Source organism: Poeciliopsis prolifica, unplaced genomic scaffold (assembly GCF_027474105.1).
Source record: "Poeciliopsis prolifica strain line A6 unplaced genomic scaffold, Auburn_PproV2 SCAFFOLD013, whole genome shotgun sequence".
Lineage (NCBI taxonomy): Eukaryota > Metazoa > Chordata > Actinopteri > Cyprinodontiformes > Poeciliidae > Poeciliopsis > Poeciliopsis prolifica.
In genome coordinates, this window is record NW_026562388.1 from 9,926,464 (window position 1) to 9,950,141 (window position 23,678).

The 23,678-nt window shown below is 40.0% G+C and overlaps 2 protein-coding genes across 3 annotated transcripts in view; one reads left to right on the plus strand and one right to left on the minus strand.

The window, feature by feature from the left end:
• The first annotated feature begins 10,383 nt into the window (after window positions 1-10,383).
• LOC129365380 (ankyrin repeat and SAM domain-containing protein 4B) lies at window positions 10,384-12,348 on the plus strand. Its single transcript, XM_055038553.1, has one exon. The coding sequence runs from the start codon at window positions 10,470-10,472 to the stop codon at window positions 12,075-12,077; it is 1,608 nt and encodes a 535-aa protein (XP_054894528.1). The 5' UTR covers window positions 10,384-10,469; the 3' UTR covers window positions 12,078-12,348.
• Window positions 12,349-12,851: 503 nt separating this feature from the next.
• Window positions 12,852-23,678, minus strand: part of LOC129365122 (serine/threonine-protein kinase PAK 6) — a 28,321-nt gene continuing 17,494 nt past the window's right edge. For both annotated transcript variants that reach the window (XM_055038068.1, XM_055038069.1), the window contains exons 3-10: window positions 22,551-22,798; window positions 19,287-19,949; window positions 18,029-18,562; window positions 16,371-16,504; window positions 15,021-15,147; window positions 14,803-14,928; window positions 14,596-14,730; window positions 12,852-13,977 (exon numbers count right to left, since the gene is read on the minus strand). In XM_055038068.1, coding sequence (XP_054894043.1) covers window positions 13,810-13,977; window positions 14,596-14,730; window positions 14,803-14,928; window positions 15,021-15,147; window positions 16,371-16,504; window positions 18,029-18,562; window positions 19,287-19,949; window positions 22,551-22,754 — 2,091 coding nt within the window. In that variant the 5' untranslated portion in view covers window positions 22,755-22,798 and the 3' untranslated portion in view covers window positions 12,852-13,809. The remainder of the gene's footprint in view (window positions 13,978-14,595; window positions 14,731-14,802; window positions 14,929-15,020; window positions 15,148-16,370; window positions 16,505-18,028; window positions 18,563-19,286; window positions 19,950-22,550; window positions 22,799-23,678) is intronic.

Here is a 23,678-nt window from a genome sequence, read left to right on the forward strand (position 1 = left end):
TATTTTTTTTAACCATACCAGAAAAAACAACCTATTACAACGCAAAATGTTTAGCTTTTCAGATTTCACTTTTTATAGGTTTATCTTTGAGTAAAATGAAATTTTTATCCCTCAGTACTAAGGTATTATGGTTTGTGTATGACAGAATGAAGTGGCATTTTCCTGGAAATCTCAGGTGTCCTTCAGAGTCAGCTTTGTCACTCTGTGCATAAGCATTCACACTTTTTCTTTTTTTTTTTCTTTTCCTTCTCCGAAGAGTTTTTGCGGCGCTAGTGGCTCAGACAGGAAAGAGGGTGAGAAGAGGGGTAAAGGTCGCCGGGAATCGAACCCGCGTCGAGGACTAAGGCCTCCAAACGTGGGGCGTGCTGTGGTGGCGCAGGGGGTTTGCACGCCCCATGCACATGCATACTTAATGCAGATTTCAAACACTCTGTCCACAACCATGTTCCTCACCAACCAACAAACAAAAATCAAGATAAATTCTAAACTATTTCATATATTCAGGAAAAAAAGAAAAAGAAATCACAATAATCAATTAGGTTTATCTACAATAAAGGCCTTTCCGGCTCCTGCATGTCTAACACAGATTGTGACGGCTTGGGAGGAAGACCAATTCATTAATATGTAATTATGAGTCATATTTATACAAATTAGCCTTTTATTTAGACCTCATGGGAAACAACACGCACTTGCAATGATGACTGTTCTGCGTGGTTTGAGTGATTCCCTCTGGTTTGAAAGTTTTATAGATGAGTAAAACTCAGAAAAAGAAAAGCTAAGATTACATTTGGAATTACTTGTTATTGTGCCCTTATGTGGTCCTAAAATGGTAGATGTAGTACGCAATCAGGTGTGCATCTTCCAGTTACACACATTTACACTCTGAACAACAGATAACTGCTGTACTTATGAGGTCGGTTCAATCAGAAGTAGAAATCTGTGGATTGTGGTCCATTAAGTCCGTTCACTTAAGGCTGAAGACTCCAGGTTTTGTGTCTTTTTCCCAGCCCTTCATACCTCTAAGTTTGTAGGCGCATTTGGAACATTATGGCACGACTGAATCGGAGTAACACATAATTATGATGTTTTTTCTCTCCAACAAATGCAAGATGATCAATGAACCAGTGGATCAAGTGCCGCAATAAAAGGCATGAGGATTACAGCGAATGCAGGTAAAAACCTCTCAAACACAGAAACATGTTCCAGTTTAATGTCAGCTCCAGTAAAAGTGCATGTCTCTTAGTGAGAGGCACTTGTTTCCACTCACATGCATGCATTCATTACTGAGCCGAGACTTTTTCAACTATGTACAACAATCTTTCCATTTAATTTCTTTCAGTTTTTTCTATCCTCTGTCTCTCCTTTCTTCTAAATTAAGTGACATGAATGACTTTTTACTTTTTTTTTCTTAAGAGGAGGAATGGGACAAATCACCAGGGAAAACATCTTGTGCTTGAGAGTCCTGCCTCCTCATGCGCTGCACAGATGAACAGTTTGGAGTGTGAATCCAGTCAGCCCTGAATCACTCTGGCTGATCTTATATAAGGCAAACGCACGTCGGGTGACTGTCTCCCTCAAGCTGGAGAGGAACGGCCTGTGATCTTTATCCATCTTGATTGGAAGGAAGTCCAAAGAAAATGAGGAAAACACCTCAACACAAACAGTGTTACTCGGTGGAGTGTTCTACACAGATTCTAGCAGATGTCAAAAATTATAGTTACTTGCATTATTAATTATCCTGTAGCATTACAACTAGAAACATACAAACACATGAACTGAGAAACCTTGTGAAATATGGGGGAGCTGCAGAGAATGTACATTTCTTTTTTTTCATCAAACATGTGGCTTGATTAAATAAAAAGATTACTTTAGCACAACTTCCAATTTAAGTTGTTTGACCTTAAGTAATGTAACAAAAAATGTCAGACTTTTCATGTGAAAAGTCTCATAACAATTTGTAGTTGTATCATTAAATCTCATCAAATCCAGATAAGAAACAGATTGTAGTTTTAACTTGACAAAATGTGGATAATCTTGAAAGGGTATAAATATTTTTGTGCATCACAGAATGAGTGAGAAAAGCAAAAGCTTTAGTTTTTTTGTTCTCATGGTTCAACAGAGATCAAAAATATGCAACCAAAACTTGTGAATAAAAGATTTAGAATACTCAGTTGCTGTGAACATGCAAATTGTAAATCTAAAACAAGGCTTCTATTATAAGCTTTGAGTTGCGAAATAATTTGATGCATGGATAAACTATATATCTCAGACTGATGTTTCCTGTCTGAGGAAGCTGACGCAAAACACAGTCATGATCCAGAATCATGGTTTGAAGTGGATGCCATCCTGAATGAATACTAAGTACCCACACCACCCACATAAACACCACCTGCTGGGGCTTCGCTGTCACAGGCTACATCAATCTGTTGATAATTTTTTGTCCCTCAGAAGACAACAAGAAATGTCAGTCGGACTTTCAGACATGATTGGAATTTCATTTAAGAAGCTTCTTCTTTCTGGGCTGCTCTGTAATCCTGTTAAAAATTATAATCATGCTGTAGACGCGTGCTCCCTGCACTTTCCATCTTTTCTGTGACATGAGAGGCTGTGAGAGGTGCCTTCACCTTCTCATGGATGCAAATCTTCCCATTTATGGTGGTTACACTTAAAAACACAGGCATGGCTCCCACACACTTCACAGTAATGATAGAAAAGCTCAGTAATGACATCAGGATCAATTTTCAAACTTCTTTGGACTTTTTATAAAAGTTGGTGTGTGTGTATGTGTGTGTTGTCTGGTTGTTGTTATAATTAGACTATTTTGTTGCATAATAATGTCTTCATGGTTTTTATCTCTCTTGAGTTAGAAGCATCTGTGTAACCATTAGTTTAAATGACAGAGACACGAGAGAGGCATCAAGAGACTGCCAGCTGCCTTCACAGTTATATAATCGTGAAGATGCTTGATTGAGGTGCAGTTATAGTGCATTCAGTCAATTTCTGCAGTGTCGTTTACAGTTTGTGGTGTAGGTTCCTTAAAGGTGTCAAATGACACAGTCTAAACTTGAATAATTAAGATTATTCAAAATATAAGTACAAAATGTTTGTACTTGTTAAAAATCATTTCTTGGAATCAAACATCGAGGAATACACTGATGATGTATTTTAGAGAGAATACTTACTAACTCATTTGGTATGTAAATTCAACTCATATTAATTTCACATCTGTGTCAACGTAACATGCTTAAGAACCATGAAAACAATACATTTAAAAACGTCTCAATTTCTACAGTCAGTCTATTGAAATAAAGAAAACAAAAACAAAATGTGTAGAAAAACAAATATAAAAATATTTTTGTTTTATCTTCTAATTTTAAATTAAACGTTTGGTGCAGTCTGTTCAAACAATTCCACAAACTTTGGATTTAAGGAGAAAGGTGTTCATTATTTGTGAGGTTTTGGGTTTTCGGTGTGTTTATTTAGGGTTCTGTGTTCAGTTGATTGAGGCCTGCTGTTTCCTTGATTACTCCCTTGTGTATTTAATCCCACCTGTGTGCGTTTCCTACTGTGTTCTGTTGAAAGTTGAGTCATTTGTCTTCTCTGATGCCAGTTGTTAGCAGTGTGATAGTTGTTGACGTTGCTCGCCTGTGCTGCCCAGTTTGTGTATATTTGTATTTCATCATTAAAAACATCATCATCTGCTCAACAAACCTGGGTCCACCGCGTCTCCCTCACCAACAACTACTGCAAACATTGTAAGCAAATTTTGTTGAAATGAAAAACCTGCAAGTTGGTAAATGGTAACTATTAATTTGGTTCTATTTGATAAAATGTCCAGTGTTTCCTTGTAAATCTATATAATTTCTTCTGATAATTACATTGTTTTTAAAGGCTCTGAATTCAAATATCTTTATTCTTAAGATATTTTTTATGGTAATGGTGTCATCATATGATCAGGTGCACTGAAAGGTTGCCACAGAGATTCGAGGATTTCTCATGAAAGCAATGTATTATAATACGATATAAAGATAAAAGCTAAATTCACATAATACCCCACTTTAAGAAACTCTGTGATACATCAGCAAATAGAAATTTGGACTTATACAAGACAGGAATGTAACTTAAAGATAATTTTGCTGCTTTCTTGTCTTTTTATGCTTTATTTTTCTTCAATAGTTACTTATTTATGTGTCATTCTACCTTATTTTGCGGTATTCAAATTATGGATCAATTTGTTATGAATGTTTTGAATGTGTGGAGTATTTTGCTTGCTACAAACATCTGGAATGAATTTGTTGTGAGTGAAATATTCACAGAGAAAAACATAGACATATTTGGTGCTTATTTTCCTTGCTGTAAGTGGAGCAGATGACTCAGTAAGGTCTAGTTGAATCCTGCAACCTCTAAAAGTACAAGGACTCTCTATTTGACAATGAACAATGATAAAAGACAAGCACATGTGCAAAAGCTCTCTGTTCATATTAAAAATGAAATTACTTCAACAGAAATAGACAAACTATTTTTTAAAAAGCCAGCTGCTTTATTCTTATACTGACATGTCACTGATGTCAGTCCACACACGTGCCTCTTGGCAAGGACATGAAAAGGCATGTCTGCAAAAAAAAAGATATTTCTGTTAAAGTGTGAAAAAGCAAAGGTACTTCTAAATAATATTTTGAGATATGTCAGATGTATTGAATTTCGGACAAAATTAATAAAAAGTAAAAATAAAAAACATAATGTAAATAAAACAAACAATTTTCAAGATAATCACAAAATAAAAAGCCTTTGTGGACACAGAAAAACAAACTTTGAAATGACAGTAGCACTGTATGGACACATTCGATGTAAAGTTTTATGCTTCATAGCTCAGCAGCCGGAGTTTTACACCCACCATGTGAAGACGACGCGCATTTCATATGAAGCACTTAAGGCCGCTGAGTCATCAAGTGGCTCCTTAAAAAAAAAAAAAAAGCAGGCATATTGAGAGTTTATTAGAAAAATACACTTTTTTGCTGCTCCTCTGCTCACTGAGCAATGTGAGTGGCTGAGCATGTGGGAGCGAGAACAGAAATGGCCTCGAGGCCGTTAGGTCATCTAAGAAGAAATGAAGTTCCTCCAGGGAGCTGCAGTGGGCTGCCATTTACAAAACATTTGTGTCTTGAAGAGTTTTTGATATTGTCTTACTTCACTGTTCATGTGGCTGTGTAGTTATGTGTTCATAGTCATTATGAGGTGGAAGAAAGTGGAAAAAATGTGAAATCATTACATATGTATCATCTCAAGTTTTTTTGACTTGAGATGATAAAATGATACACTACAATGTTGGTATTTGAGCTTCCATTTTAAATGAAACATGGCATCTAATATCGTCTTAAAGCCTGCATGCACTTGTTCCTCAGTTTATTTTCTCCACTTTGAAATAGCCAAAGCTGTCATTTGCTGTTACCACTGTGACAGTGCAGCACACATTTACTCCAGGTGCGTCTTGAGTGTTGCCCATCTCTGCTCGCTGTTGACATGAAACAAATACATTGGTTGTCCATTTGTTCAATTTATTGAGCTGTCAGACTGCAAGCGGGCCTGCGAGACCACAAATAGCTCCTGTCAGGCGGGAGATGGAGAAGGAGCTCCGCTGCGCTTCATCTCTTCCTCATCACTGCAGGGAAGGAGTTTCCATCAGACCTGAGAGATTAAAGGGAGCTACAAGTGGCTCTTTGGAAAGAGGGCTGAGGAAAAATGTGTAAAAAAAAAAAAAAAAAAAGTGTTGCGGATAAGGATTGACTTTTATTACTTGACACCTTGCCACTGCAGGACCTTAGATCATTAGTCAAGGTAAGATGCAGAAGGTTTTCACGATAGCTTGAAGGTTTCTAGCGGACAGTGGATAATTATTTCTCTCATTGGACCTGGAGTGAACGACATCATTTATCAAAGTCTGGATGCATTTTAGCTGTAAACCTAAAAGAAAAGGGAAAATAACAGAAATGCAACAAGTATATAAACTATTAATATTTCTGATTCAAAACTGGGGAACGGTCTGGGATTCAGATTATTTGTGTTTGATCAGAGTTGGAGTTCCTGACTGCATTTTCCCAATATTTATCCTGCCACTATTATGATTCTCTTATGGATGTTTAGGTCTTTGAGATTTTTAAATGCAAAGTGTATTAAAAACAAAAAAAATATTCTTATTAGGATTAATCAGCAAGATTGCCTTACAACTTCTTACCAGTTGGCGGTATATTTTCTGTTTTAGCACCCCTATCTGTGCTAAAACAGAACAGAAAGGTCTATGTTAGTGTTAATTTACAGTTGTCCACCATGTCTGCTTGGGGGTTGATATTAAAGACCTCTAAGCTGAAAGGCTGAGAGAACAGCCTGCTGTTTACCATCTGGTTGAGGCAGCCAGACAAGCACGATTCAAGGCAATAATTGCTGAGAGCGGAGGCAGCAGAGATAGTCCGGGGTTGGCCTCATAGCCAATAACATATCAGTGGCCTTGCTGATTGTTCCCTGTCACTTGCTTTTTTTATTTGCAGCCCTGTTACATCTCTATAATTGTCTTCCTCCGTCCTTGTCTGTTCGGTTGTTTTTCATCTTGTCGCACAAATAAAAAAAGTCAAACAAATCCCTCGTCGTTATTTATCATTCCATGTAATCTGTAATTACATTTGAAGAGCTTTTATTCAGATTTGAAATTTATTTTGGAGCTTTTGTTTTTATAAAATGTGACAAGTGCGTTTGTGATGTGAAACAGCAGTGACCTCACGTCAACTGTAGAGGTGATGCTCGCACCATGGTTACACAGTGACAGCAGGCCAGCTGCTGCTTCTTTCCAGGAACAGGAAGCGTGTGAAATCTCAATTCTTCCAAGACTGCTGTGTCCTTGTATCAAATCAAAGGGGCATTAGAGGTACTGGGCAGACACACAGACACATTATTTTCCTGGTTGAATGCGAATTCATAATTTCTGTGCTTTTGTCCCTGCGGGAGATTTTATCCTCGACTGATCAAACAACAGAGTTACCTGAGGTACACAACTGTGAGGACACAAAGGTCTGTCTGCATTTTGTTTTGAATTTGAAGTGTTCAATGATAACATATTCTGAGAAGATAACTACGTTTAGCTGAAAAAAAATATCCTCATAGCAAATTGGTTCAGGGAATGGAAACAGAAATGTTGCATCCTGTTTGTGACTGTCCAACCCAGGTGATAGTCTTGCCAACATCATTATAAGTTGGGCTCAATTAGCATGCAGAGGATAAGGATGGCCCTGGAGACTGTGGGCATGTTGAGTCATTGGTAAGAAAACATTTTCAGCAACTAAACTTGATTGTTATTGACTTTGTTTTCAAGTGAACTCAGTTCCCTTCCTTGTGCCCCACATTAATTTAATCCCAAACGCTACTTTCATAGTTGCATCAGCAAATGTAGAGTTTCCATTTCGACATATTTTGTGATTAACTTATTGTTGCTCGCGCAGTTATGAGACAGCAATCTCCCTGGTGGCTTATCAAGACATTTGGAGTTGAGGATAACACCTTAATTGACTCAGACTTTAATTTCAAATCACAGATTCAGAGTGGCTTCGGCGCCGGCTGGCCTGGCAGTGAATGGGAGATCAGGTATTTACCACGATATCTCTGTTTTATTGCATGCATTTGTCCAATTATGAAGTCTCATAGCAGAGACTCATTACCATTTTGAATATTTCATTCACATTTCATTCTTTTCAGTCTTTGTTTTTATTCTTATTTAACACACGGAGTGGTAAAACGTCATATGTGGAGGAGAGAATGACTTGCTTGTTACACCCATAAGGTGAGAGCTAAAATCTGAAAGAAGCTGAACACCATTATATTAGTGTAGCTTAGCTAATAATGTATTTTTAATGGCATCTTTCTGTCCTTTACCTTCTTTCAGCAACACTCTCTGGCTTATTCTTGGAGATCCCCAGGGCTTCCCCGGGTGGAAACGTTATATAACTCAGACAAGTTCAGGGTTCCCCTTTGGGCCATCTCCCAATTTAACATTCAAAGAAAATCTCCAAAGAGAAGCCCCCAGGGGGCTTCCTTCTCAGATGCCCTCAATCAGCCCTTTCTATGGAGCAACAGCTCAACACCTTATATCTAAGCCAGAGCCCAGTCACCCTGTAAACTCTAATTATATTTAAAATATTTTGGCAGCTCAAAGTTTGCTCACAAATGTTTCCCAGGGAAAAACATTAAAAGCTAATTGGTTGGGGTTACAAAGCCACCATAACTTTCTTTTAATATATAATTATATTTCCAGCAATTTCAACTTTTCTCTCACTCCATCTCCATTTCTCACATCGGTGTTGCAGGCACACTCTAAAAAAACCTTCAACAAATTCTGCTTTTAAAGTTACATTAAAAGTAAAAGACATGCATAAATTACGTTCATATGTACAAATATATACGTTTCCTTCGCAATCCACATTTTGCTGGCAGGCTGCACACAATCACATTTGATTTAACAGGGACACTGAACCATGAGGATGATTTTTAACAACTGTCTACAGATTGTGAAGTTCTTTCACTGGAACTACTAGACCCTAACAGAAAATGGCACTTCACACACAGATAATAGGAAGGAGCCAAAACTCTTCCAGCTTGCACAATAACTCAAGCACAGCTTGAAGCCTGCCTGAAGATGCCCTCAGTCAGAGCAGATCACTTCTATTTCTGCCTTTAAAAAAGCTGCCAAATGCTGAGTGTGAACGGCTGATAAGAAGTCTCTGTTTTTCTTCGTCTTGCTCTGGGCATCATTAAATGTAAGCTCAGATTTACACCATGACTCCTGTTTGTAATGGTGATACTGCAGCTTTTGATTTGTAATTCTCCTGGAACAGCCTTGGAGGGCATTAATGGTGCCATCAGAATAATGTGGGGAAATGAGCAACATGTTCCAATGAGACCCCCTCTGTAGGAGGCAGAGAGAAGGTTTTGTCATCATCACCATCTCACTGGAATATAAATTTGCCTGTCTGTTCATATATTGACACATTTGTCAGATGTGATTTCCAGAGTCTTCAACATTTTAACTCTTGGGTTAAGGTGATAATCTGCGACTGGCTGAACTTTAAGAAATCAACAAAAGAAAAAAAGCCTTAAAAATAGTTTACTAACTGGAAAGTCCTTAGTGCATGAAGAGAGACAGTTGAAAAAATAAATGCATATCATTCGTGAGCTTTTTCTGACAGTGATGTCGTGACGCACGCTCATTAATGCAAGTTCACCTCGGGGACTATGAGTTCACTTAAACAAGTTGTCGTTTCTTTACCAGCTTTGCAGATATATTTTTGCTCATTGTTCTTTGCAAAATAACTCTAGTTCAAATTAGATAAAGAGCATCTGTGAACCTCAAGTTTCAAATCTAATGTCAAAAACTTAGAGCAGATGCTTTGACTTGGCCGACCTGACCCTCAATCTAAAGCCTTTGATCTAATCACACAGTTCCTATGGAGAAAGTCTCAGAGTGACCAGTTTTCTCTGACCGTATAAGAGCACGAAGAACTGCAGTGCTGCTTTTCCTCCCCCACCTGTTGCTGTGCACTGCCAAACTTAGCAATAGCTCCTGTAGTGCAATTTGCTGTTAAGACTTTTTGTACATTTTAACCGCTACTGCTTGCGGTTGTGACTGACTCTATACAGAGACATCAAAGATTAAAGAAGCATTAAGACGATTGTTTCAAGATAAACACAAAACTAAAATATTTCACAAATGCTTCCAATGTTTTAGTAGATATCAAAAATCCTCACACAAAGGCGACATTGAAGAGAAAGAACCTTTTTATCCCCATTTTCGATTCTTGCTTGCCTGAAAAGTTTTCATTGCCTTTTTTATTGTTGCTTCATTGCTGCATCTCTGTACCATGACAAAATGAATGGAAAGAAAAAAACATCCTTCAGGCAATGTTTCCATTATGGAACCTTGAAAAACTCAGAGCGCAAGAGAAGAGCATAATTTGATTTGCAGCTGAAGTGAACTACAGACACAAACACAAGGCTGTTTCTTCTTTCTTATCACTTTTAATCTTTGAAATTTATTTATTTTAAATGAACACAAAAAGCAGGTTTTTGGAAGGTTATTTGCTCCAAACAAAAATAAAAAAGATAAACTTTTCATTTTACAAACTTGACATGAAAAACACTGGGCATGTTTTTCTCCTGGAGTAATTATTCTGTTCAAATAGCATATATTTCTCTCCAGGCAGAGAGTGCCCGGGCTGAATGGATGCTGCCACTGCATAATGGTCCTCAGACGTTTGTTGCCAAGGAAACGTTGGGAGGGCATGTGGAGAGGGAGGTATAAAAACACAGGCAGCTCCACTCTGACTCTTACTCTGTGGTGAATGCACGCTGTCATCACAGAGTGGTGTTGGACAAGTCGCCACACTTTCCTTTTCTTCGTTCGTCGACTCATCTCCACAAGTACGTGAAAGATGATGAGGCCAAAAGATCTACGCCAGGGCTCTGGCACCAAAACCTTTCTGGATGCAATGCACAGCGGCAAAATCCACCTCGCACGTTTCATCCTGGACGCCTTGGACGGGCGCATAATTAACTCTAAGACCGAGAACAGTCGCACGCCACTCATGTACGCTGTGTGTCTGCAAGACCCCGGGACCAGAACCAAGTTCACACGGCTGCTGTTGGAGAAAGGGGCAAATGTCAACTGTCAGGATGAGGACGGCCGCACAGCTCTGAGCCACGCCTGTGAGATGGGCCACTTGGACGTTGTCAAACTTCTGGTGCAGTTCAATGCCGACCCGGAGGTCTCTGATGCCTGGGGAAACAGTGCCCTCATGTACGCTGCCTTTTCTGGGCACAGCCAGGTCCTGGACTTCCTGGTGAGAGCTTTTAAAAGACTGGGACTGAGGTTAGACCGAACCAACAATGCTGGTCACTCAGCTAAAGAGATTGCCAATTTTTTTGGGCACAACCAGTGCGCCCAGATTTTAAATTTTCCTTGCAGAAAGAGTGCTTGCAAAGCCGATCCACTTGTTGATGTGATGACGGCTGTTGAAGTAGAACGTCGGCTGCCCAACAAGCTCCCCAGGCATATTCTTGAGAAGTTTTCCAAGCAATCAGCGGATGAAGAGCAACTGCCAGATGTGTTTCAGAGACAGACGAAAATAGGAGAAAGCAGCGGACCATGGAACCGTTTCAGGTGTCCCAGGAGTCAGTCTCAAGAGGACAATCATCAAAGCAGCTGGGCTCTGCCTTCTCAGATGGAGAAAAGCCAGGCTGAGGAGGATCACAGCATTCTCTTCACAGCCAAACAGCTGCAAAACTGCCAGCTTAGAGAGCTGAAGGGGTCAAAAATGAACTCTGTTGGTGAGCCGAGCCAGAAAGACATCAGCCGAGACATTGGATTTCCAGAGCAAAAACAGGACAGTTTTCCGCTCTGGGGAAAGGCAAAGTCATTTAACCTGGACCTTCTGAGTAGCAGAAAGCAGTCCTATCAGGGTGATATGCATGACATGAGGCTGTCAGCCAGCAAATTAAAGAGAGCCTCACTACAGGATGACCGATGCTTAATAGACAAGACCGAATGTCAAGGGAAACCCAGGGCAGTGACAAATGATGGCAGCCAAATCACTTCATTTCCAAAACCTCTTTTTAAAAGCAAGACCCAGTCTGGAAAAGCACTCCAGGAGAAAGTCAAGTCACACACCGAGGAAGCGAGCGACATGGCCCCGTTCAGCCGAAGAGGGCAACAGAAGAGGGGAAGCCTCGGCTCAGTTTCCAGACACAACAAACTCCATTTCCCAAGAGAGGAAATGGAGACGGAGAGGATCCCGGGTCGCACCCCGGGGTTCGTGGGCCTGGGAACCAGACTGCTGCGTCGCTTCACCGCTCCAGAGTTCATGAGGATGGTGATCGACTGTTCGTCCGGCTCCTCGAACGGAAGAGGTCGGATGTCCCGCTCCGAAACCTACCCTCTGTCACACACACACCAGCAGGTCAACAGCCAGCCGAGCGTTGACAGCATTAGTGCTGTAAAGTGTGAGTTTGAAAGCTACTCGTCTCAGTCTACCCTTGATTAGATAGAGGACAATTTCCAACAAACAGAAAAGCCTTGTTGTGCTGTTTTTTTAATTGCACTTTAAATCTGAGTCTCAATTCTTTGATAGCTTGTTTTTTCTTAAGAAAAATATGTGCGTTTTTGTTGCCAGTTGTTTTTGCAAGATTTCTATTGGAGTATAAAGAAGTTTAATGCTGATTACTTATTTCCAACACATTTTATGCTACAAAATATTAAAAGTTAATTATTTATTTATAGATTTTATGCTGTGATTTTTTTTCTTTTTGGATTCATATCACACGGACCTAAATACATAAAAAAATTGCTTTTGTGTTTAAAAAAATTATTTTGCTTTAGATTTTGTGACTGTGAAAATGCTTGAATGGCTAATGCCTAATAAAACTGTAAACTCTTGTACTTTTGTCCCATTCACTTGCATTTTTCTTTTTGTGTACAAAAGAGTAAACCGAGTTGCATTTATGGTTCAGTACGCATCATTTATTGATTTATACAAAATTAAAATGCATTGCTCTCTTTGCCACACTGGAGTAGAAATACATGAAACTAGTGTATCCGTGTGGAATTACAAAGACTATGTGCAAAGTGTTTTCTGGGCAGGAGGGTGTCCTGCAGCACTACATGCCAGGCCTGTGTGCTTTGTCTAGGCAAACAAATGCAAAAACAGTCCCTCATATTCACACACACGTGCGCACAGTCACACACACACGCCAACACGCACACGCACACACTTCGTATTCTGGATCAGCACACATCTTGTGGTTTTTCTTTTTTGTCACATCTGTCACAGTACAAAGAGGGTTGTATCAACAATGACATTGCGTAACACACACCTGCTCTTCACACATACGTACCCTACACTCACATTTTATGAAATAAAAGTAAGATTCAAACTTATCAGTGGTAAGGACCCTAATATTCAGGATTTCTATTTACATTGTTAATGTGTCTGAGTATGTTTTGAGTCCATATTTATTAATTATATAACCACATTTGCAATTTCACATCATACAAACAACAAACACCTTTTTTTTTTTTTTTTAGAAATAAATAAATATGTAAAAGTGGAGTAAAAGAGGAGAGAGGCGCTGGCTTTTTTCCCCCAGTGGTCCAATCATAGCAGCTGGGCTTTTATTTACCCATTTATTATGCTAATGTAGGAGAATTGTCTTTCTCATCCCCAGTACGTATTCAAGCATTCACATCAGGCCAGGTGTGCCTCCATTTGGCCATGCAAAGAGTGCATCGTTGTCCAATTTCCTCAACAGAATGGATGTGCAGAGGTACCTTTATACTGTCACAATGAGCTACTGTGGTTTGAGCCTAATGAGTTTGCACAGCTTGCATTAATACCCACTAAAAACACCACAAAGGGTTTTTAGAGTACCACTTATTTGGAACCTGTGTGAAAGACAGATTTCTGCTGTCAGTGCATCAGGCTGCATATTGTGTCGATCCACACTGAAATTTGCAGGAAGCCAATTGAGTTGAGAGGTGAGGACTTGCATGCTGCCTTTAGCTCACTCCTTCAGTGTTTCTCACATGCCCAAGACCAGGTCGCGTTTGACAAACTATGTAGCCACCATGACGGCGGCAGCAGAATGCTCCCTGGGTCTGCTTCTGGGACAACGTCGGCCCCGTAAGGAGAGCTGGGTCCTGGCGCTAGTCCTCTTCTGGAGGCGTACAGTACAGGGAGGCTGAAGTTGGCCCATTTGGGGACTTTGAGCTGAAATGGGTCAGCAGCGAGACATGCGTTTCCGATACTGTTCCACCAGTGGGACCAGGCACTGAGGTGAACCGCTCTGCAGCAGGAAGGGGTGCTCCAGCAAGTCGGTAGCGCTAGCCCGCTCCAGAGGGTCACGGGTCAGCATGCGATCCAAGAAGTCTTTGAGAACTGGAGAGATCTGGATTGGATAGAAAGATGAAGAATAATAAAGAAAATGACTCTGTCAGAATGCAATAGCTTGCTGTTACTGGAGATATGACATATAAAATATGCAGCACATTAGCCCTGGGAGACTGGAGTTTTATCTCCAGATGCATATTAAGGATTATTGACCTGCTAAATGGGGATCTTTAATCCAAGTCTCAGGTTTTTTACAAGATCTAGCAGGTTTTCTTCCAACAATGCTTTAAATTTAGTCTATTTTATTATTTGTTCAACTCTGAAATATTTGTTTCCTGTCCTTGCTGAGGAAACGCATCCTGCAGCACAATGCTGCCACCACCATGGCTCATTAAAGAATATGTGCAGATCATTGCCCACCAAATATTGTGCTTTGCATTTAGGCCAATGACCAGAGAACATCTCTTCCCCATATTCCCATTGAGGTTTAACATTTTCACAATGAATGAAAGTTCAGAAAGCCTGAAAAAAATCTGATCAAAATTCATTAAAAAGAAGAGAAGAAAAGCATGAAGAAAGTAGGACTGGTTTTAAATGTATCAACTGTACCTGTATATGAAGTATTAATCTTTAAGTAAATAGCAACCTCCATGTAAGTGTTTGTCTCTTCTAATACCTGGCTGACATTTCGAACGGTTGGAGCCGGCTCATCTCTAAGCCTCTTCATTGCTGCTACGGGCGTTTCACTGAAGTATGGGGGCTCTCCGTCAACCATCTCCACTACCATGATACCCATTGACCACACATCAACCTGGTGGACACAAAAATGTATAGTGTAACAGCTCTGACAGCACAGGTTCGTCGTCAGTGGTTTTCTCCTCACCTCTGTGCCATATGGTGATTTGGATATGACCTCAGGAGCCATCCAATAAGGCGTTCCTACAAGAGACTTTCTCTTAGGGATGTCCTTACTGATCTGGGCACAGAAACCGAAGTCTGACAGCTTCACCTGGGGAGAGTCCAACAAAATGACACATTCACAAAACTGAGAAATCAAAAGGAAGGGGACAGGCGGGAGGTGGGGATGAGTATGTGTCATACCCGTCCATCTAATGTGAGTAGGATCGAGTCACTCTTGATGTCTCTGTGAATGACGCCCTGTGAATGGAGATAAGCCAGGGCTTGCAGAACAGCTTCACACACTGTGGCAATCTGCTCCTCATTCAGTCTGCAGGATGACAAGTTTTACACACATCGAGTCTGACTTTACATAGGCATTTCACACGTTCCCATTACCGGCTACAACAACCCGAAAGAGCTAAAAATTTATGAATCACCGTGCGTTAAAAGCAATGATAAAAGGTGCAAGGTTCAGAAAAACAACTCCCACACAAGCAGAGTGACGAATGAACATGCTTCCTCCTCATCGGATATAGTCTGGCTTGGATATTTCACAAGGGCAACTTAAACATGTTCAGAGTCTGCAATAGTAACTGTGCGCCAGGAAGTTTTGCACATTTGATCCAAAAATGTATGTATTTTGCTGGAATTTGGGGTGATTGTTCAACACACATAAAGTCACATAAAGTCAAACAGGAATAAAATATGGCTTTAAATATTTTTTTTTTTAGAAACAAAAGGCCCTATAGTATTTATAATTTTATTTTACTATGTCAGCCCTGAATAAATGGGGCACAGCAAATTCTAATGCACCTTCTGAGGCCTTCCTGTGAAGGCACTGGGGAACAAACAAGTTCATGAAGACTAAGAGACACATCAGACTTGTCAGGGATAAAGTTGTGGCGGAAAATAAAGCAGATTATAAAACAATTTCCCAAGCTTTAAAATTTGCAGAGTTCTGCACAATTGTCTGAAAAATTTAACAGATAAGGGAGGTGAAACACTAATAGTGGAATTCACCCTGAAGATACCAGCTTCTTATCTAACGACAACAAAGTATTATACTTCATTCTACTAATGTGTAGTAACTTTTCTTTTTGATTGCTCTGCCAATACACCTACTCAACCTGGCGTCAGTTTTAATGTCATGTGACCTGAGACAACCACCCCTACCAAAAATAAACAAAAAACGCATATCTTTATTAAACTGAACTAATCTAGGGTTCATCACCTGAAATGAAAAAAAGAAAGACTACTGCTCAAAACACATTTTCACAATTTAATTTCCTGGTGTGTGGGTGTTATAAAATAAAAGGAGTAACAGATGTCTCAAATGTCTTCCTAGAACAGACTGAAGACAGTATTCAAAAATTAAAAAAATACTTTACTATCTTTTTTTTTCTCTGGAGGGAGCAAAGAGCAGACTAAATGCTGTTTGGATGAACACTGGTCACTCTCCAGTTGATACTACACCACCCCCTTGTGGCTGTTCATGTCATTGACTATGGGTTGTGAAGCGGAACCCAAAGGTTTGCTGATATTTTTTTGTACCTAGTTTCAGATACGATGTTGGTGAGGGCTCCTCCTTGCAGGTACTCCATGATGACCCACAGCTCCTCCTCCACGAGGGCAGACTTGAACATCTCCACCACATTCTTGTGCTGATAGTCCCTCATGATCACAACCTGCAGCAAAAATATGTGTACAATTGTCATAAAGCTACAACAACATAATGTCCCCTTATATTTTATTAGCATAAAGACCTTAGTGCCCAGCAATTCTGAGTTAGTCCAATAAATGCTTTGGCGTACTTGAACGAAATAGGTCAATGAAAGTGGTCAACATGAAAAATACTGCAGGTCTCATTTCCCTATCTCTCAAATGAGAAATGTTTTACTATTACTATTATTATTATTATTATTATTATTGTTTCTTGTCCTCCACTTACTGACTTTCCCTATTTGAGTAAATCTACATACTTAACAGAAGTGAAATAACAGGAAGAAGTTCAGAGAAAAACTTTGTGCAGTGGTAAGTCAAAAGAACCATTGATCAAAATAATTTTTAAACATAACAAAAATGATGGTGCTTTAGAGAAATGTGATTTCCTGTCAGTATAAAATAGTGTCATTTGTCTTAGTATTTTGAACTTTGTCACAGTTTGTCAGGTTGCAAATCAAACCTCAGAATATTTTATAATAATTTTATGATAGACCAACACAAAACAGGTCTAAAATAGAAAGCTGAACTACAATGATTCATGCATTTTATATTGTCGAGCTCCTGTTTTCCTAAAACCACCTTTCACTGCCATGTATTGTCTTTTTGAGGTTGTTTCTCCTAAATTTGAACCCTTAGTCTAAATAGAGCTCAGCCAGACTGAATGAAGATGATCAGTGAACATGAATTGATTAAAACCAGTCAGTTGTAGCTCTGGGTGCATGGTTTCTTCTTCTCATAGCTCAAGACATTTGAAACTCCTAATAGATTTTCTTCTGAAATTATCCTGTCTTTAGATCTGTCATCAGTTTATTAACTTTGACAAGCTTCCCAGTTCCTGCTGCAGAAAAATGATTGTGACAACTTGCTGCTGCATGGTGCATGGTTCATGGTGCAGCCTTAGTTTTCCTCCACATATTACACCCTGCATGGCTGTCGGCATAAAAGTTTGATCAAGGTCTCAGTTGACCCTCCAGGGTTCATGTGGCCCTGCTGGCTGCTTTTGCGGTTAATGCTTTCCTTGCTTAGTCCCTAAGATTAGGTAAAAAAACCTTGTCTCATAGGTTTGCACTTATGCCACACTTCTATTTTCAGATTAAGGACAGTGCTCTATTTGATGTTTGGCATGTTATCTATACCCCCTCCTAGAATTTTTCCTAAATTTTATCCCTGACACCCATGGTGTGCTTTGTGATACATACAAATGGACTCTAAGTAGTAATTCTTAAGGTAATTGCTTACATTGGCCTTTATATATGGGTTTTCAGACTAGGTCTATTTTACCAATAGACTTTTACAGGTCAAATATTTTGAAATTCCACCCTTCCCCTTTCTCTTTAAAATTATGCACCAATTTGGGTCTGTCATGTAAGAAAAACTTGTTGGAATTGTTGAAATTTGGTTTGTAACATGACAAAATGTGAAAAGGTTTAAGGTATCAATACCTGCACATGTAGATCCCCTTGTGAGATCTATCTTGATCTCTGTACCTCATTAAAGAGCAGCTCCCTCCTCTGCTGCCGCCGCAGGTCCATCATCTTCACAGCAACTTGTCTTCCAGTGTGCTTTTCTGTAGCAATACACACCACCCCTGTGGAGCCCTCCCCGATCTTCACAAAGTTCTCCAGATAAGTCCGTGGGTCGCCCTTATCCACCACCATCTGCAGGGCTGCTTTGAATTGTTCATGCGTCACCTTAGGAGGGTCAGGGGGCGGTCGAGGTGCAGGATGCTGAGGTGGTCTGAAAGCAGGGGAGCAGGTTCCTGGAGGGCTGGTGGCTAAAGAGCCTGTGGGTGAAGGTCGAGGTTGAGATGGGCTGTCCTGCCGGGGGTAAGGGGAATTCGGGCATCCAGAGTGCCTGAGGAAGGGGTCTGGTACACCAGGCCGCAGTCCCATATTAGGAGACAAGCCTAGTGTGTAGCTTGCAGAGGAGCGCACCATACGCTGAGGTCTAATGCCTCCAACAAGAGGACTGCTGGTGCCGGTCGGCAGGAAACCGGAGTGGTATCTCACCGATGACTCTGCCTGCATGACAAGAGAAGAGAGGCAGCTGAAAGGGTGTTGGCTGCCTGCCGGGGAATCACTGTCCACTTTAAACCTGGATGTAAATCAGGTCCGCCATTTTCACTCTGCATCCACTGCACCGATATTAATCATGTTAAGATGCTACAATATGGCTTTAAGAGTCTCAAGGAAGCATTTACAACCTCACAAGCACTTAAGCCCACATTTAATTTCTTAACACTGGACTCAATAAAATACCCAAAGTCACAATCATATTTAGTAAAAGGGACTAAGTCGCAGGTGTTTTTGACATGGATCTCAACCTCTTCATCTTCTGTATGGAAATGCCAATACATGAAAAAAGCGATAGAGTTTCAAAATTTGTAATTATTCCTGAGTAAGTATCTTTTTAGTTAGGAAATAATGACTTAAGTGACTTTATGAGGCATTTAGAAAAAAAGAAAAACACAAGATATTGTTCTTTTGCTGTTTTTTTTTTTTTAACAACCAATAAAAATATCTTTACAAAATATGAATGTGGTTATTATTTGATATACAGGCTGAATAAGCTAGCTGGTTAAAGTTCTACAAATTAACCAGTAAAATGGCTCTTATTTAATTCAAGAAATATCTCTTAATACATTCAAGCCACATGCATAATATTTTGATATATACTCACTATCTAAAATATGCATAAATTATGTGATCCATGAATAATTTATAGTCTTTGCAAAGATGTGCTTACTTTTAGGTCATAGGAGGAGAATGGCCTCCCAGGGCTGTTCTGTGCGTGCATGTACATGGGTAGATTAGGTCGGAGCTCCGGTCCGATGTTCCCTTGATCTCCGTGGAGCTGCTGGACAGCCACAGCAGGGCTGTAAAAACATGCTACAGGTCTCAGATTTGGTGGCATTCCTCTGGGAAGCTGGAAATCTCTTTTCCATATCAGCCTTTCCTGCGGACTTCCCAGCTCTCCACTCAGATATGGTCCATGACTTGGAGCTGGGATGTTCTGAGGTGGAGGAGGCTGTGAGGGCCCCTCCACTGAGTTGACACCGACCTCATAGGTCGACTTGGCTTTTGGCAAGATTCCATTGGGCTGCAGAGTGATGCTCTTCTTCATCCCTAGGTAGGGGGTGTTGGTTTCACTGTGAATGTTCCTGCCCTTGTCTCTCCAGTGATCCTGACCCTCATCCATGTCGTCCTCGTCGTCCTGGGTCAAGCCCTCATATTGGTAACCATCCCCTTCGTTTACCTCTCCCAGCCTTCCCAGGGACTGGGCCCTCTTCCTGGCTGAGGGGCTGCTTTTCCGCAAAGAGTTGGAGCTGGTCACAGACAGGCGGCTCATGTCGTTGATCATGGCAGAGATGTATTCTCCGTGACCGACCATGCTCCCGCGCACAATGGTCTGGAAGGGAAAAGGTAGTTATCTTCATCACAATCTGCGTGACATGATTGCATTACCAAGAGATTTCAGAGCAAAAGGGATGATAAAAGTGGCATAATAATTGCTCTGAGGCAAGTTAAATTTAGACATGGGAATGTGTAAAGGACATCTCTGTCATTTTTCAAAGACAGTGACTTCAGTTCCTTTCCCTGGTGGTTTATTCTGACAGTCTGCTGACAAATATAACAAGCAGAGAAACAGATTTTACGGCTGCTCCTCCTGTATATTGAAAACACATTCATACCTATTTTACGTTTTCGCATATTGTCTTATTGATAAATACAGACAGAAATTGATTTCAGGAAGAGACCAGTATAAAGTAGTGCATAATTATGAAGTGTAAGAAAAATTATTCACAGTTTTCCATATTTTGAATAAGTAAAAATTAAGTTCCACACTTAAAATCAGCACCCTGAGGCATGCACTTTTCATTTTCAAATCATCGATTTCCCAGAGAGGCGTTCACATCTTTTGATATTGTTACAACCTTCCCTACCTTTAAACTTCTCCACAAGAGCTGGAAAGTGGATTTTCCTGCAATTTAAATACACTGAGAAGTATTTACTGATTAGGAGATTTTGAAAAGAAACCGAAAGCACTGAATTTTATTCAGGGGTATGAGCGTTGTAAAGAAAATATGGGAAACATACGTAATTTTCATCCTCACTCCACAGTTATAAACAGCTATAATAGAGTCCCCCTAAAATACATGGAAGCTTTTGGCCATGTTACAAAATCTGAGCCACTTTAAGATGTAAGAATACATTATGTTCAATACATTCAATAAAGTCAAACTAGAGTCATTGTGAATTGCACTGTGTTTTGATAAATGAGAGATTCCTGCTCTAATTCTTAAAGAGGTATGAATAATTGGTAGGCTTGCAAAAGGGCCAAATTGCCTCCACATAAAATCATCAGGTAAACCTCAGCTGATTTGCCAGAAACATGCATTCAGTGTGCATGGTGGCTTGTCAGCCATAGTAGAGTCATGTTCAGTCTACAGTCAGTCAACAACCTCTTCTGTTTCTCTGGCTAAAAGCTATTATATTCACACAAATGGAGTAGAGGTTAGTCCTCATCTCACCTTTTGTCTCTATCATAGGCTGGGGATAATTGCCTGATGAGATATTATAATTTTTCATATCTATTTACTATTAAAACATGGGGAAAAACATGAACAGTATTATGCAATATTTTGTTTATCACAGTGGATTTGCAGAAAATATTATCACATTTTGTCACATTATTAACCCAAACTTCAAAGTGTTTCATTTTGTTCTAGATCAAAATAAAGTAGCACATAATTGGGATGTTGAAGGGGAACAACGCATAATTACCTTCAGTCATGTTGAATAAATGAGAATATTATCAAAATGTAATTTCTTAATTCACTAGATAAAACATTAACTAGTTTAAGTACACACAAACCGGAGTTTTCAAGCTGTTGTGCTGTTATTTATGATAATTATTTACTTAAATCTAATAAAGACACACCTTTTACAATTAGAAAATCACATATTTAGTGTTTTCATAACAGATATTATTTTTCAAAAGATACTTTTAATCTGAGAACAAAGCTCATCGGAACAAAGATTCTAATTTTATGAACATGGCTGTATCTCCTTATACCAGTAAAAATCAGAAAGTGTGGTTTGCATAATTTCAGTATCCACCTTCCTCTAGTGTTCTACCCCTAAATTAAATCTACTGCAAAAGCTGACTTCATGAGTTACCTAATCAGTAAACAGATTTCACCTGTGCATAGTTGAATATCGGTATAAATCCAGTTGTTCTGTCAGAGGTGAGAACAATAGAGAATAGTTTATGAAATATTGTGCAAAATTATTTAAGAGATTATGATTCTTTACCTTCACCTTCGGTTCTACTGTGTGGTGAACTCAAATGAAGCTACTTTAATTTGTGGTTTGTGTTGTTTACAGGTTTCCTCATTCGAAGGAGTCTTGCACTGATATCGGTGAGGAAGGTATAAAAAAAAAAATCTACGTTTCCGACCCAAATGCTGACACAGTGGCTCTCATGTTGCACAGCACTAATCGTCACCACATCGCAGTGCTTTTTACTTTTTAGGAGGCCCATAAAACTATCAACCCGAACACTTTGTGAAGCACAGAAATCCTGAGAGTTGCAGACTGGATCACTCACAGGCATTTCCTTTGCAGTACCTGCACTTTTTATTCCTTCTTTATTTGATGACGTTTGTGGGAAAGCACCTTATACTGTTATTAATTGCCTGCATGCGGTAATAAATCTTGTGTTCCCCCCTGAGGATTTCAACATTGTGCAGCCAGTGTACGCAGCAGGGTCATTAGCGCAGCCTTGTGATAGATAAGGAAGCAAAAACAAGGGAAGGGGAGCAGTCATTCCACGATGTCATCAGAGTATTATGGGATTGTCTGAGACAGCAGAATACCTCTGCAGCGCAGAAAATACTCCCCTGCAGTGATGCAGCTAGTAACAGAACTCTTCAATGAACATTTGTGTGGATAAAACAGTGAAAAGTAGATTCAAATAAACTTTACTGAAAGTGAAGGTGTGGCATACCTTTTTTGGCCTCAGCTCCACCTCTGTGATCCGAGAGGGGTCCACCATAGGTCTGGGCCTCCGCAGGTTTTCTATCAGGCTTTGCCATTGCGTCGGCAGGCCCACGAAGCAGCCCCGCTTGGCATCAAACGAGGTGTGAACACGGTGCTCGAAGTTTTTCGGCGCTGATATCTCAGGCCTCTTCTTTTTCTTCTTGCGGAACATCCTCAGGTCCAAAAGAGAGGCAGGCTGCCTGCTTCAGTATGTCCCTGAAGAGAAACAAGCAATACGTAGTGAAGAAACTACTCAGCTGTGTGCAGGAAGCACACAATCAAATAACTGTAATCTTGTCCTTTGAATATAAGCAAATCTCTCCAACCTGTATGGTTAAAAACATGTTTCCACTCTCCTTTTTTCTCAGTTTTCTGCTCAGATGTATTCAAATAAAATCTCCAGAGGTAATTCAAATGACTCCCCTGCACCTCTGTTTTGTGAACGTCTTGCGTCTGAGACATGTGAATGTCCTATATTCCCATTGCCTTGAAGGCTGTCACAAGCTTCTTCGAGTGAAAACAGCTTCAGGGAGCGTGGATGGATTTGTGAGCCCATGTTTAATGAAGGATATCTGGTCAATTAGGGCTTATTCATTCTTCCTGCCCTTTTACAGATGAACACGCGGCCAGGCTGGCCGGTGCCCACAGGCTTTCGGTGCATTAAGGAGGCAACACACAAGCTCACACTCATTCACACACACACATGCTCATACAAATACAAACATACTATATAAGGATATCTTTATACTCCTTTTTAAGCCTTTCATATCCTATCCTAATTAGTAGCCCGTGTTGCCCTTGATTGCGGCGAGGTAGCCAGTTAATCTGTGGATGAACATGCTGAGCAGCTAACTCAGGTTTGCTGGGTGTTCAGCTTTATTTTATTTCTAAATGGAGGGAACTAATTGAATTACATTGCAACACACTTCCCAGCCTTTGCAGGCTTCCCTGTTCAGGGAGATAATTACTCATGCTTTAGTCCTATGTAAATATTAATGCAGATCATATTGTAGAGGACGTCCCAGTCAGCGATGCAGGCAGATGTCCTTCGCAGACTATTAGCTGGAAAAATCCCTTCTTTAACAGATTAGTAATA